Source organism: Papilio polytes, unplaced genomic scaffold (assembly GCF_000836215.1).
Source record: "Papilio polytes unplaced genomic scaffold, Ppol_1.0 DF824270.1, whole genome shotgun sequence".
Classification (NCBI taxonomy): Eukaryota; Metazoa; Arthropoda; class Insecta; order Lepidoptera; family Papilionidae; genus Papilio; species Papilio polytes.
This window is the reverse complement of record NW_013524934.1, coordinates 1,254,704-1,270,892: the sequence shown is the minus strand read 5'-3', so window position 1 is coordinate 1,270,892 and position 16,189 is coordinate 1,254,704. Positions and strand designations below refer to the sequence as shown.

General features: G+C 34.0%; 1 protein-coding gene across 4 annotated transcripts in view; it reads right to left on the bottom strand.

The window, feature by feature from the left end:
* Window positions 1–16,189, bottom strand: part of LOC106104340 — a 271,002-nt gene that overhangs the window by 97,060 nt on the left and 157,753 nt on the right. For all 4 annotated transcript variants that reach the window (XM_013284377.1, XM_013284368.1, XM_013284390.1 and 1 more), the window contains exon 4: window positions 6,041–6,177. In XM_013284377.1, coding sequence (XP_013139831.1) covers window positions 6,041–6,177 — 137 coding nt within the window. The remainder of the gene's footprint in view (window positions 1–6,040; window positions 6,178–16,189) is intronic.

Below are 16,189 nucleotides of genomic sequence, written 5' to 3'. Positions count from 1 at the left end.
CATATTACTAAGTATAGTTAATACATTTAATAATGAATTAAGAACCGATTAACTCTTGTATTGATCGTCCAGTTACGATCTCTAGTTTTAGACCCATCGGGGGTCTATCTTTAGGGCAAATTTATTTTGTTCTCGCGGTCGCGTCGGGTCTATCACTGGGATGTCTCATGAAAGTTTATACAATTTAATAGTGGTAGTGCCCGCTTTAACATCTTAGCACGAATGGGCCGGCACGCCCCCTGTAATACCACGGCCACACAGAAGACAGGCGTGAAATGGAACCAATGCAGTGTTTCGTCTGATGAGTGTGGTGTCGGAGGCCTAATTTAAGTCCTTTTCTCTTTACCACCCTTTTTTTATGAGAGGATGGGAAGGGGAAGTGGATTTGACGATGGAGGAGATGCATAGGAAGTGGAAATATCCTCTTTATGTGCTTCTCCTCCTCCGTCGGATAAGGGTAGGCGACGCATCTGCAATTGCAGATGTCTATGGGCAGCGGTCGCTTCGCCATTTTGGCGGATTCAGGTGGCCGCTTGCTCGTTTGCCATCTTATGTTATAAAAAAAAAATTATTGTAGTTAAGAAAAGTAGTAGAATGTTACTCGAGACATTCTTTAAATAAATTTAAACGTAAACATAAAAATAGTTTCACGTTTAAAATTTATTCATATGTTATGTTCATTTTCTCTTAATCTTAATGGTAATGTTGTCTTAGAGTTACTTAAAAGGTCGATGTTTGGATAATGTTTCCAATCTATTTTAAGCGGTAATTTAAAGTAACGTTTAAAAGATAGCGTTTGTTTTCGTTTGTTATAAATAACGAACACAATTATCTATATCTATACTATTATAATAAAGCGTAAAAACACACTTCTTTGTTGCCTAAGATTTCAGCAATTACGACATATTTTTGAATAGTTATTTTTTTAATAAAAAGAACTACACTTGCGTCACGGCTTAGGCTATATATTTTAAAACCATTAAACTTACGGGGTAAATATTTTAGATAAAAACCCTAATGTGAGAAAGAGATCATAAGTTGCTGCCAACATCAAGGAAGTAAGATTACAATGGTTTGTCATTTCATGTTATTTTGACATTCGCAATTGATAATTTGACTAATGTAAACAATTAAATAAATGCTTTTTGTTTTCTTGCGGGTGAATCCGCACGCGAACAGCTAGTTTTAAAAATTGCTGAACAATATGTTTTGTATAACTAACTGCTTCCGTGCGGCTTCATCATGTATAAAAACTTTTTTTTACATTTGTGAAATATTCAATTGCAAATGTTAAAATTCAAATGCCCAATTGACAGCCATGGCAATTTTACTTCCTTGATGTTGGTAGCTTGTAGTTTACGGTCCCTTTCTCACATTAAGGTTTTCACCGATTTATTTAAGTTTAATAGCGTGAAAATATATAGCCTAAGGCGTGTCGTAAGTGCATTTTGCACCAGTCTATAGTTTAGCCGTTCTGAGAAATTTAATCGATAAATAAAATACTCTCATCTACAATATTTTCAGGCACATTTAGTTACTAAATCACTCGATATTCGACTAAGTTACTAGCCTGGTGCGTAAGCATAACTGAAGTGTGTTAACAGCACTGCCTATGTATTGTTCTGCGTCATTGTCCTCGTGTAAAACTTGTCGAGACGTTTTATTTGTTAGATAACGACTATTTTTTCAAGTGTTCGGTCATTCGATGTTCGGTATTATATGTCATAGTATTATGTTTCGTCGTAATAATTTGGGGGTTGGAGGGTGGTGTCGACTTACAAATAAAACAGACAATTACAGAACGTAGGGGGTCGACATCGTTACGTAGTCGTGTCGGATCGCGTACACATCGCTTGTTAATTCGGCTGTAGTTAAATTTTTATTGCTGGATGTTTGTTACGTCTTATCTTGATGTAATTTTGTTTGTGTTAAAAATGTTTTGGTCTTAATTAAAATCATGTTTCTTAGTCAAATTAAATTCGACTTGACTTAAATTTGACTAAGACCTGGTAATCACTCGAAATGTAACTTGAAGTTGTCGCTGACCGTTTTCGTGTATTTTAGATATTTGAAACATTTTCTTGAAAGATGAAACGTAATTTGAAAAATGGCTTTCCCCTGATTTAATATCATCTTTCAAGAAAAATCAACAGCTACTCAAAACTCCACAGACTTGCCAAATGTCAAGTGTTGACTGAAAGATAAATCTTCGTATAAATGATATTTTTGTTTAAAAATCAAAACAGTAATAATGGTTTTCCGTACTTTCCAAGATATTAAATTTCTTCACCCGCTTTAAAGGGTGTAAAAGTGGGTGGTGGAGGTGAAAGAAAATATCGAATGTCATATTATTTTTAGTTGAGTGGCGACACGCGGGTTTTCTATTAAAATGTTTTAACTGACAAATGATACAATACATTTATAAATAGATTTTATTTAACAATGTTATCTTGTGTTTCACCATTTATTAATACACTAGACGCGTCACTACTGGGATTGCAAAAAAAAGTGAGTAGCCTATGTGTTCTTCCAGACTATCTTCTACATCTATGGCAAATCAACAAGATCCGTTCAGCAGTTTAGGCTACAAACTCTAACATCCATGCATCTACACTTACGCATTTAAATTATTAGTAAGATTTTTATATATTAAAATTTTATACAAAACAATAATCTATTTGTTAGAATGTGCGTATCTATAATTTAATAATTGAAAGAATAGTTTATTCTCTAAAACGAACGAAGACAGAAAGCTTTACAAATCATATGTAATTTAAGAATCCCCAAAAATAGACATGTATGTACACTTAAAAAATGGTTGTATTCAAATTGGTAACTAACCAAAGCAGTTTCATATCTTATGGTTTACTTTATACCGTCATACCAACCCTATAGTAAACATTTCGTGAGGCAATGCACAGATATCCATCCCCGGTACTACCCCATACCGCGACTTTTACTGCCACCCGTTTATTATTTATAAGTTTTACGACTTAGGGTGGCCCGTAAATAGCTAAGCGTGGATTAGGTCGGGATCTGCTAGTACAAGTTCATGGTTAAATATAACTTTGGTTGTTTATATATTTAAAACATATTCTCGTAAAACATACTGGATCAATCTTTTATGAGAACAAAGTTATTTAAAACAAAGCGATTCGTTGTAGTCGATTAATCGATTAAATGTCGTCTATAAAACGACATACTACTATTATAGTATTACACTGCTGGGACGCTTATGGACGCTTATGGAAATGGGTAACAGAGTATTAAATAATAAGGCCACGGTTAGTTTGTTAGCGGATACGTAATATCAATTATTCTACTGAGTAGTAAAAGTTCTCATCTTACTTCATACTAATGTTGTAAATGCAAAAGTTCTTACTAATATTATAAAGTCAAAGTTTATATGGATGGATCGATGTTTTTAGAGTTTGTAGTCTCAATGGCTGAACGGATTTTGATGAAATCGGGTATAGATGTAGAGAATAGTCTGGAAGAATACATAGGCTACTCACTTTTGATTTTTTAATTCCATGCGGAGGGAGTCGCGAGCTAAAGCTAGTTATATTGTAAGTGCAAAAGTTTAGATGGATGGATGTTTGTTACAGTTTGTAGCCTGAACTGCTGAACGGATTTTGATAAAATTGGGTATAGATATTGGGTTAAGGAAAGCCTGAAAGAACACATAGGCTATTCGCTTTTGTTTTTTTTTAAATTCTGATAGCTACTTTATAATTCTTGTTGTTTTGGCAGTCAATATTCAAATAGACAATCAGATATTTAGAACCAGCATTCATGTTTCCTCAATATAAAATCAGAACAGCGTCGCCCCTTGATCTAATTTGTACATCGTTTAATTTAACAAATATACGATATCGGAGCCAAGAATCGATTCTTGTCGGGTCTTTATGAATATTGATGGTGCGACGTGGAATGTTTGCAGACGCCGAGTACGATGAAATCGATAGTTCTAGAATCGATAGCAGTTACTATCGAATAATAGTTTCTATGACTGTAAACATTTAATAACGATGTATTGACAGTATTCATATATACATAAAGATTCTTGTAATGTTCCTTCTCTGGTTTTACAATTTGCGTACAAGGGAACAAGTAAAGTATTTGTTTGATTTTTATCTTGTTTTCTTGATATACAAACAAATTATGTAACCGACAAAGAAGTATTACCTAAAATAATAAATTAAATTTAACTCTCGAAACTGCAACTTCGTAAGTGCGAAAACTGGAGGTTATTTTATTTTAAAATCAAAATGATCCGTTCCGATAGCAGTGACTTGATAATTAACGAACTCGGGTTCGATTCCCAGCGATCGACATCACGCCGATAAGCCCTCCCGATTGGCCACTGGTCCGTAACTTTTCGCTAACTTTGAGATTTACGGCACTGAAGCGTACCTGCGACCCAATTTGCTCAGATTCCATACTTTTAATTGATTTTTTAAACTATACTCACTAAATAAAACAATGTATAGTAAATAAAATACTAATTTAAAGCAACAAACGTGAAAGAGTTGCTTCTCTCAACATCATTATTGAAATAAAACCGTTTAACAATCCGGTGTCAATCACGTGGCATGGGAATTCCTACATCTGTGAGGGCATCCCCATCGGCCTCAATGCTGAGGATAAATTCTATTCGTCAAAATATTTCCGAGGGCGCAATAAAGAGATTATTACGGTAGAAAAAACACCACGCCTGTTCGCCGCGAACACTCCAGCTTTGAACACTAGGAGAACGCTTCCCGATTCGTCCAATAAACATTTTTTTACGGTTGCGATGTATTTGTTTGTGCCAGTGTTCATTCCATTTTTTTTATTAAGTCCTCTACTGCAAATAATACAGTTTTCGCAAAAGCCACAGTGTCCGTCGTTTTCAAATGAAATTCTGTTTGTACTGTTTGCGGTATCGATTTCGAAAAACTTCAATAATGGAATATTGTGTTTTGAATTTTGCCTCACCAGTATTTTTTATGAAAAAAATACTAGAATTATTTTTCCACCTCTTTAAAGAGAAATAAAAAGTTTTATAGAGAATTGTAATGTTACAAGGAAATATATAAAAAAAAGCTGAAGTACTCCTTAGTACTCATGATTTAAAATCCCATGACTCGAAAGAGCATTGTCCCCTTAGGATTATTTCAATTTAGCTTATATCTACAAGCCCTAAATTATCTACTTCATACTTTAATTCTGAATAATATTCCTCTGTCCAGAGATTAAACTAGTTGTACGTTTTATCTTTCGTAACAAATTCACCATTACAATTCCCGTCACGTACAACTCAGTGTGCGGTAGGTTTCGGTTCGATTCCTTACTGCTTTAAAGGGTGAATATAGCATATTGTTTATATGTAAAAATGACCGGCATATCTTGTATTGCGTAGTTTTTAATTATTAACACCATTTTGTTAGATTTTATATTGTTTGACTTTGTAAATCTAGTATTTAAAAAAGTTAAGAGTTAATTTATTTTTTTGAAAGCAATATAATATTTAAATTAAAAGACGGATAAAAAACCGCGTATACAAATATATCGATGATTAAAGTCGATTGCAAATAGCGATGTTATTGTTGGTATTAAATTAAACCGAACCCTAACATTCGATTATCGCCTAGTATCGATGTCGTATCGATACGGTGTCGGTAGTCGAATGTTATTCGATATCGCGCCGGCTTCAGTGTTTTACGCCGACGTGGAGTCAAGTTACCAATACTGATTACATGAAGTAATTACTCCAGCGAAGTTTTAACGAGCCTTGTATAGCCCTTGCTTTGTAGCTAGATTTTAAAGAGATTTATGTTTTTATAGTTATTTATACGGTAAAACCTAAATTTATTGGCATTCTAGCCACTATACAATTTAAGCTATACTGTTCCGCCTTCTTAAAATAGTCTTTGAGGGCTTGGATTTTTTTGTTTGCACTTCACGCTCTCTGCAGTCTACTCTATGATTGTATTTATACCTCAGAGACTAAAGTTTACTGTTAGCTTTGTTTGTGTTGTACCAGAGGTGACCTTACCTGGCGATCTCTCGTTGTGCGGCGTGCAGCTTGCCGGCGAGCCGCGCCGCATCTTCCTCGGCGCCGCGCGCCCGCGCCTCCCAGTCGCCGCGCGCGCGCCTCTCGCGCTCCGCATCGCTGCGCGCCGCTCCCTCACGCTGAAAAAAACAAACCCTTAGTAAAATAATTATTACCCAATGAGATTAACTGTCAGTACAAAACCTTGGGAATGTTGTGATAGTAGCAGGGTCAAAGGGAATATAATAATAAGCATTAAAACTGACTATCAATCGCCAATAGAGTGATCTTAACGTATAGAAGGAAATAAGAAAATTATAATTAAAATCATTTGTTTATTTGTCACAGATTAAAAATACAAAGTTCAAAAATCCGAGAATCCAATAAACTAAAAAGAGTGCGTATTTCTGTAAAGCGTTGCTTTGTACCGTTGTATCGAATAAAAATCCAATTTGGTGGAGGACTCTTGTGACGTCACTTGTATCATACGTTGCAAAACTGTCGGCTGCTGGGGACGTGTGGAGAGCCCTTCTAGCAGCTCGCAGGTAACGTCTTTGTAAAAGGTTATATTGTTATATTCGCTTTACGATCTTGGTGTTAATTTGAACCAATATAGGCGTATGTTTTTAAGGAACACCCGCTACTGATAATAAAATATTATGCATAGAAGCGTCGAAGAAAAGAACGTTAAAGTATAGCTCTAAATTTAAAAAAGTATCTTATTTTTCTTGACAAAAAGCTAACTATACTAAAATGAACTAAACGAATGCAACATTTCCTTTAATATAGTTAAAACATAGCAGATTACATATTTCTAGCAGACGCTGACCGTGTAGAAATTAATACAGCTGAAGCGGCAAATTTCCGTCCAATCCTTGGGCCTGAGCTAATTTGAAAATAAACAATTAATATGAAAGCCGTAGCGATGGCTACCTGCAGTTTTTGCAAGGTTAGCGAACATTCAATCTTACAAACTGGTTTAATTTATAATCTACCAACGGTTATATATTTTCTAATCTATCTTAATTCCACATTATTATACAAAATCTGTAATTACAATTAGCTTTTAGATGTATTTTAATATTTCATATCGACCTTAGTCATGTAGGTACTTGACAAGATTTTTTTTATTCCATCAAATGACAAGAACAATTTTATTTACTATTATCGAAAATAGTTATCATATGTTTATAGAAAATAGTACATAAATAAAAGACTAATTTAATAAAGTTGCAAAAAACGCTTCAGCTTATCACGTATACCATACGATTAAGTTCCGGTATCTAGTCTGAAGTTTGATGAAGTTTTAATTGAAAATTAGTCTTGGCCGTATCTTGCCGCCTCCAGTCCAGTCTCGGCAGACTGGTGGCCGGTGCGCAACTCAACTTGGACTCGAAATTTGGACTTATTTAAAACAAAGCTAAATTAACCACTGCACAACTTATACTTAACGTGAAAAGGATTATAATTACTAATTAATTTTGTCCTTAAAACATATCTGAATAAGGATACGTAATAGTGATAAAAACGGTTTGAGTAGAATAGAAAGGACTACTATAACACTCACACTAATTTTATAAATGCGAAAGTTTATATGGATGGGTGGATGTTTGTTAGTGTTTGTAGCCTAAACTACTGAACGGATCTCGATTGAATTTGGCATAGATGTAGAAGATGTCTTCACATAGACTTTTGTTTTTTTTCTTTAATTCCACATGGTCGGAGTCGTGAGCGAAAACTAGTATATGTATAATTTGAAATGCCTTTGACTTCTCTTTGTTTATTGTCTTTTTACTCATAAACTAAGTTAGTAACATAAAATACACGCATTTAAGTCTGTTGACGTTCTCAATAATGGTTAATAATTGTCAGCTCTATACAAGTTCTCTGAGAAGGACTAGTAATGTTTATATTTTTAATTACACTCAGAGCGGAGATTATCAGAAGCGTAAGTTAATTACCCTATAAATATGTTTCATTAAGTTAAAATGACAGTAATATTTAGTTCAAGCAATAAAAGGAACGCATCTTACGAACGTCTCTCAGGAGCGGCTAATTTAAGACAGGAAACAAACAAGCGACAATCAGATATCGTAGGTTAGGGTGGGTGTACACTATGTTCACATTTTACGCCTTTCGTTGTTTTAATAATTTGAACTATTTACGCTCATCAAGATTAATTTAATAATGCTGAAGTATTTAGTATTTCAGAATATTTCCTTAAATCATTTTAAAGATTCAACTATCTTTAATTTTTGATATTAAAAAGGGGAGAGTTTTGTATTTTTCTATGTATTGTAAAAATTCTTACATCATTAAAGATGATTGAATGACATAGGGTACATATTATTTTATAATTTTTTTAATTTCAGCTAGTATTCGTATTAACGTGCAAATCTGTTTGACTTCATAACAGAAAATATAACTACTACTGTTGCAATGTGTCCATAGCCTTAAGTTGTCTAAAATAGTCCCAGGACGCGGCACGCGGTCGCCTCCTCTTGCCTTACTATTTTGAGTTTTACTGGGAAATTAGTTTCTTAAATAGTCATGTGTTACACGCACTAAACAAACACTTAACGTACGAATGTCGAGATTTGTCGCGCCTTTTATTGTAAAGAGGGTGGGAAGAGCTTGTTTCTTTGTATTACATCGACAATACTTCCATTTGTTTGCTTACTTTCAAGGTTAATTCAGAATACCAAATCTATTGGTTTGCAATACCAAATTACTTGGTATTATTTATTTGTTGCTCAAAATTGGGTAGTGTTTTTTTGAAAAAAATCTATACTACAAATATAAAGCAATTACTCATAGAAAATTAAAAAAAATGAAAATGTTTACATTTAGTGTCTTCATGCAAATAGTAAAAAAATTTTCTTTCGCCCGCGACTCCGTTCGCGTGGGAAAAAAACAAAAGTAAGTAGCCTATGTGTTCTTTCAGACTATCCTCTACATCTATACCAAATTTCATTGAAATCTGTTAAGCCGTTTAGGCTACAAACTTTATTAAACATCCATCCATTCATTCATCCATCTAAATTTTCGCATTTATAATATTAGTATGATACATGACAACTTAAGATTCTCGAACGCAGATATTTTATAAACAGCTTTTTCCAGTAATTTTCACACATTCGCAGAATACCGTTCCTACCGATAAGCTTTCTCCTCACGACTGTCACATTACGCCCAATTCCTCACACCTGTCAACTTGTCAGCTGTCAAGTTGACATAAGTGACAGGGGAGTGTGCCGCGCCCTTGAGTCCACCAGGGTAAATATTTGATCTCACTTTATAATGCACGGCACTAAAGAAACACGTGTACAGCGTGCATGTAATGTTTGATTAGAGAAAAAAAAATCTTCATTTAAACAATCCTGCAAACGGCCATAAAAACGGCCATATTTTATATTTTTGACCGACTTCCCAAAAGAAGGAGGTACTCAATTCGTCTGTATGTTTTTTTTTATTTTTTTATGTGTGTTACGGCATAATTCCGCCGCTAGTGGACCGATTTTGATAATTCTTTTTTAATCCGAAAGGTAATGCTTGCAGGTGGGTCCCACTTTTTTGGTTGATTTTTTTGCAATATTACACATTAGGAAAAATATGAAGACTTCGTTATTCATTAATAGATTATTGCATCTATTTATTTTAAAATAAAAAGCACTAACTATAATAAAATTCTGAACAACAATTTATCAACAACCTAGTCAAGGTAGGATCACTTTATCTTCCTCAGTAAAAAAGAAAAAAAGGTCGCTACAGTACCGATGTATCGAGATACGTCTCTTTTGCGAAACGGAACAACCAGTCAAGAGCTCATTTCTGCACAGGTGATCAATCAGAGAGACCAGTCTCTCTGGGAAATGTACTCAACTTACGACTAAACATTTTTAAAGCTTAGACACTACTCGATGCCTCTATGCGGTTGTTTAATCTTTCAGAAATAAAGACGTCTATTTTGCATTTGGTTTTCTCTTGCGTTTTGTAATTTGAGGCTATTTCCTTGTTTATATTTTAACAAACAGCTGTGATTATTTGAAATACACAATCATTCTGTAACACTGAAAACTATAAAATGTTTTATTTTGATTCGACTTTTTTTATCTAAGATTCTATGCCACCCACTATGATCTATGGTTATATAATTAAGCATATTAAATTTTCATAATAAGTCCCAACCTTACAACAAAAATATATTAAGACGTTAAAAATATCTGTGAGATGTCAGCGAGTAGGGGCCGACTTTAAGCGGACACGACGTTGACTGATCGCCTCATTTCCTCGTGAAAAAAAGATATAAATCGCTATTTTAATAAACAAACCGATACATCAGCTTTAAAGTAACGGTTTGATTCTTTAATGCTTAATTTAAAAGTCTTATTACACTTGAAAACTCTGATTGTGAGATTATTGGTAGTAATGAATCCCAAGGGAACCGTAACTATATTCGGGATAAAAAGTAACCTATGTGTTCTTCCAGACTATGCTCTACATCTGAGCCGAATTTCATGGATATCCGTTCAGCCGTTTAGGCTACAAACTCTAACAAACAACCATCCATCCATCCATCTATCCATGTAAACTTAGTAAGATTTACTACAACAGTCTCAAAGTGTCATTTAAGATTTCTAGATGTTGTTAGTTGTTGAGTTTTGAATAATTTTGACGATAATTTTCGTTGGCGATAGTCATTTGTTTAACTAAAACTTGTTGATGTATTTCTTTCTTGTAAAACGTCAACCGCAAATTTTCTCAGGCTACCCTACACCCTCCTAATTCTTTGACAAACATCCCTTATTGACAACATCCCTGTACTTAGGTACTATCGGAGTTTGCTTAGGCGTTAGGTATTAAAATGAGGGTGCAAAGGGCGCTTTCTACAGGGGGCGGGTACACAAATAAATAGTGTATACAAATATTTGACAAATATTGCAAATCAACCCCGTCTGGATCTTAACCCTTGTTTCTGAGTCAGCAATTTCAAATTTTAAATTATTTAATAAATCCAAATACAGACATATTTTAACAAAGTGAAGCATTTTTAGGTTTTAGATGGAAATTTTAAAAGCACATTTTATTTTTAATATTTTGAAATGTATGAAATAATAATATTTAAGTAAAAAAATATAAATGACGTATTGTAAGAGTATAATAAAAATTAAGAAGACACAAGACTAGAGCATATTCCACATTCATCATCATTCCCTGTGATGACGTCACTGCCCAAACAATGACTTGCGATTGGTCGAAACGATGTCACGTGACTGGCACGCGCCGAATTTTTGCCAGCAAATTAGTTGCAGGGGCGCTTAGCTGCGTTTATTGCGTACAATGTCAACGAAACGAATTTACATATTTTTCCAAACGTTTAATATCGAATTGGGTTTAATTAAGTAATTTTGTATGATTACTGTCAATTGAAGACTTGTGCTGTACCGAATACTAGATTACCGATTTTATTTATTTAATCTGAAACGCTTTAAAAATACTATTGACTAAATAATAAATCAATACCAGGCACGGCATACAAAACACCCCTAAAACGCCAGCTGTCAGATCAAATCTCCAATTAAATCACCACGTATCTCTAATCCTGTCTACCCCAAAAAAAACGTGAGTCATGCGTACACCCTCACGAAAACATCATTGATATAATAAAGCTTTCAGATTCCCTGCCAAGGATTATTGCTATAAATAATTCAATAAACAATTATGTATGTTCGGAATCGAACCAGTGACCCCTTGTTACATAATCTGCTTACTTAAATCTAATATAAGACGATACTGTACTGTTTAAATCTGTAAGAAGCCTTAGGTGATTTGTCGAAAGTATTCTTGAAAAACCTATCTTGTTAAAGAAAGACCTTTAAGAGCGCCCGCACATCTTTGAACAAACTGTAACAGAACGGTTTATTCTCGCTTTTATTCCTCTAGAGATACGCACACTACGCGATTTTTAGTTGTGCAACTAAACAGTTGAATTGGCTGCGAAACAAACGACAATCGACAACAGTCGTGCGATTGTCGATTGTTTAGTTTAGTCAATGGTCTGCGCCCGCTCATAACATTTATAAACCAACTTAATAAACTACATTTAAAAACACAAACAACATAAGGTAACAATTCTTACTTACTTCGATATAATCTCGATTCATATAAGCTAGCGTTTATAATAAGTATATTCTATGATAACAATCATTAATTAGAATTACTGATGTGAAGTATTAATTCATGTAACCGAATTGCAAATTACACGGACTAACGGGCAAACCGCATCTCAGAACGTAGTAGCCCTTCATTGGATCAACGAAGGACCAATTATCGTTAAATTAAGGCCCTGGCCTTCGAATGGTAACGGTCCTTTGATGTATTAATGTGGGTTGAACCATAATGAAATGTTACGAGAGACGAATCAATATTATTTATTTTTATAATCTGTGAAATTAATCTAATTGACAGGGTAAAAATAATTGAAATTCTAATGAAAAAACTGCTAAGCCGAGAATCATATATTATTCAAGACCGAAAAACTTGAAGCACTTTCTTTGCGTAAGAAATCCCTTCTTACTTGAATACCCACAGACTTAGTGGGGAAGAGGTCGGGAAAAACACTACTCACTAAGACGCCCAAGTCCAGAGGGTTATAATCCTGCTGAGTACAGACAACAAAAAATAATGTTGACAGTTAAATGTAACATGCAATCTTACTGATATCATAAATTCGAAAGTTTAGATACAAGTTTGTAAGAGTTTGTAGCCTAAACGACTGAACGGATTTCGATGAAATTTGTCATAAACGTATCTGGAAGTATATATAGGCTACTTTTTAAAGAAAACTCCACGCGGACGGAGTCGCGGGCGATAGCTAGTAAAGTAATAAAGATGAAATACTAGTCAACATAATTGGTGGTTATTCCCAGTGCAGTTGCATAATGCAGTTTCCGTGTCTTGTAAAGTTTTGTTTTATAGCACACCATTACACAAGTCGCAGACGTAGTGAGGCAATTGTAGATTCTCTTGCAATTTGGCAGCTTGTGCCAAATAGTTTTACTACCGTATTCAATTCATTGTGTAACAGAAGTTCATAGATAAATTTTGTACAAAGCAATTTAGTAACATCATTCGTAATTTGAAAAAATATCAATATCAACTTCTTGCACTGGTCCAATGCAGTATGCAGTCAACCTAAGTTCGTGTGATTCGATAAAAAAAAATCCATTCAGCGCATAATTTTTTTTCATTACCAATAAATATTTGAATATACACCACCATTCTCATTTGAATGTAATTTCTAAAACATGTTACTGTTAAATATTCGAAGTACTGAAGCGTAAATTAATTTGCTATCGTTACATAATCCAGTTCGAGTTCCTCTAAAACAAGGGACGTGGAGATTTCCACAAGCCCGGCCACGCCACCACGGTCCGCTGGTTGTTTTTAACGAGTCATCCGATCGCGCCGACAGCGCCCTCTGTTTAGATTTCATACAACTAATTTATGATTTATATCAAAACCAACGTGAAGCTCCTAGCGTGAATCTAAGGGACTTTAAAGGGATATAGTCAGTTATACAATTTAAGACATAATTTTTTACTTCATACTAATATTATAAATGCGAAAGTTTAGATGGATGGATGTTTGTTAGAGTTTGTAGCGTAAACGGTTGAACGGATTTTGTTGAAAGTTCTCATAGACGTAGAGGTTAATCTGGAAGAACACATAGGTAACTCAGTTTTTTTTTTTTAATTCCACGCAGACTGAGTTGTGGGCGAAAGCTAGTGTATAGTAGTGAAATATTTGTGTTTAGTAGATAAAGCAGAAACATCTGATTTATTAACGGGAATATTGGATTTATTGCCGTTGAAATATAGACGTATTGGTATCGAAAAAAAGTCGTCGCAACAACCCTTTCATCTTGCGCGGCGCGTGCGATAATGAAAATAGATGTACAGCGCCCCGCTGCGGCGATCTGACGCAACGAATGTCCATAAAACTGTCACCAATATATCTATTTAATGCACGGACTGACGGACAGATAGTTCTGCATGTTCTCTTTAATATCACACAGATATATTGGCAATTGAATTGAACACATTTTATATTTATATAACAACGAGCTTTCGCTCAAAACTCCGTTCGCGTGGTATTAAAAATCAAGTAGCTTATGTGTCCTTCCAGGCTATCCTCTACATTTACGCCAAATTTCATTGAGATTCGTTCAGCACTTTAGGCTACAAACAAACATCCATCCATCTAAACTTTCTCCTTTATAATATTAGTACGATACGATAACTGTAACTTCATTTTATTGTAAATTTTGTCAATTATAAAAGTTACCTAAAGGTAAAATAATACTTGGATAAACGTTAATTTACTTAACACGGACAATTAAACATATTCAAGTGTTGTCCCGCACACTTGAATAGTCAAACCAAAATTAAGTATGTAACAGTGTCTTAAATGATACCACCACTCTAAAACTTCATAATCCATTCAAATTTCGAAGCCTGTCAGATAGTAAGCGGCAATAACGATGTGTTTTTGTTTCAATATTTGGCCGTAAATTATTCAAACACATTAACCTCAAATAGCTTATGTATCACTGACTGTTTCCGGGCGACTACATTCGCATGAAATTATGAAAATTGTTTTATTGATTACATTTGTCAAAATCAATTGCAAATGTCAAAATACCAATTACCTTACTATGGCAAACTTGCTTCCTTGATGTTGGCAGCTCGTAGCTTATGGTCTCTTTCCCATATTTGGGCTTTTTATCCAATTTATTTACCCTCTAAGTTTAGTAGCGTGAAAATATAAGCATAAAGCGTGACGTAAGTGTAGGGCTTTGTATTAAAAAAAGAACTATTCAAAATGCTGTAATTGCTGACATCTTAGGCAACAAAGAAGTGTGTGTTTACGCTTTATTATAATAGTATAGAAGTACAGATAACGAATAGAAAGACACTAAACACAAAGAAGTCGCAACAAGACAATGTAAAGGTTTAAAAAAACGTTCTCTTAGCGTAAATAACAAGTACATTTTTAAATAATAAAATTCTTATTCCAGTTCCGCACAACTAAAGAGCTATTAAAAGAAAATATAACGTTATTTTCCTCGGAGAACATAAAAAGTGCAAAGTAAGCAAGTTCAAACGAAATGGAAGTGAAATAAGGCTGTGGAAGTCGCGAAGGGAACTGAAAGAAAACTATTTGGCGACTCGGAAAAGTTTTATTCTGAAGTACTTATTTACCGGCGTTGTAATAAGCAGTTCACTTGTATTTAACTTAGTTTTTATGGTAAATAACTTGGTAGATATGACCTCAATTTATAAAGCAAATCAAATAAAGTTTACAAATTGAATTAATTAAATTGAGTAATATTAATTGAATCAAAGACTGAGAACTGTTTTTCCATTTAGCTATATTAAACACAAAATAACATTGTCAAAGACTATTATTAAAACAAACACATAAAAATATAGTACGAAATTATCAGTAGGTATTTTTTTAATTCAACAAACAATACTTCACAGAATGGACAAAGAACAAATTAATTTCGCAAGAAAGGGAAACATAATTTGTTTTTAATATAAAGTTCTGTTTGAATGTTTTTGTTTTGAATTACATAAAAACAAAAGCAATAACAAAAACCGTAAATCTAATTAGATAATTGACAAATCAACAGTTGGAGTTGACAGTTGTCAAGTATTGATTTTCTTGGTGTTTCGATATTAAGATAAGTCATAAGAGAAGCGAGTATCTTACAACGTATGCAAGATTGTTATTACAAAAAGAAAAATCGAAAGAAGAACTTTATCTAAGTTTGAGATAAGACTAATGTATAATATATTAAAAAAAATCTTACGGTAAAGGAAAACATCGTGAGGAAACCTGTACATAGCGGCGAAGAAATTTAAAGATATGTGTGAAGTCAACCAACCCGCACTTGGCCAGCGTAGTTGACAAAGGCCTAGTCAGCCTATCTTAGGATAGGCTCCGAACCCCTCGGTGGGGATGTATAGGGACCTGGTGATGATGATGATATTAAAAATTTACTTATGTATTTCATAAAAAAACATTTTCGTTATTTACAAAAATTTACTAAAAAATTTCTTCATTTAATTTAGACGTCACCAATAT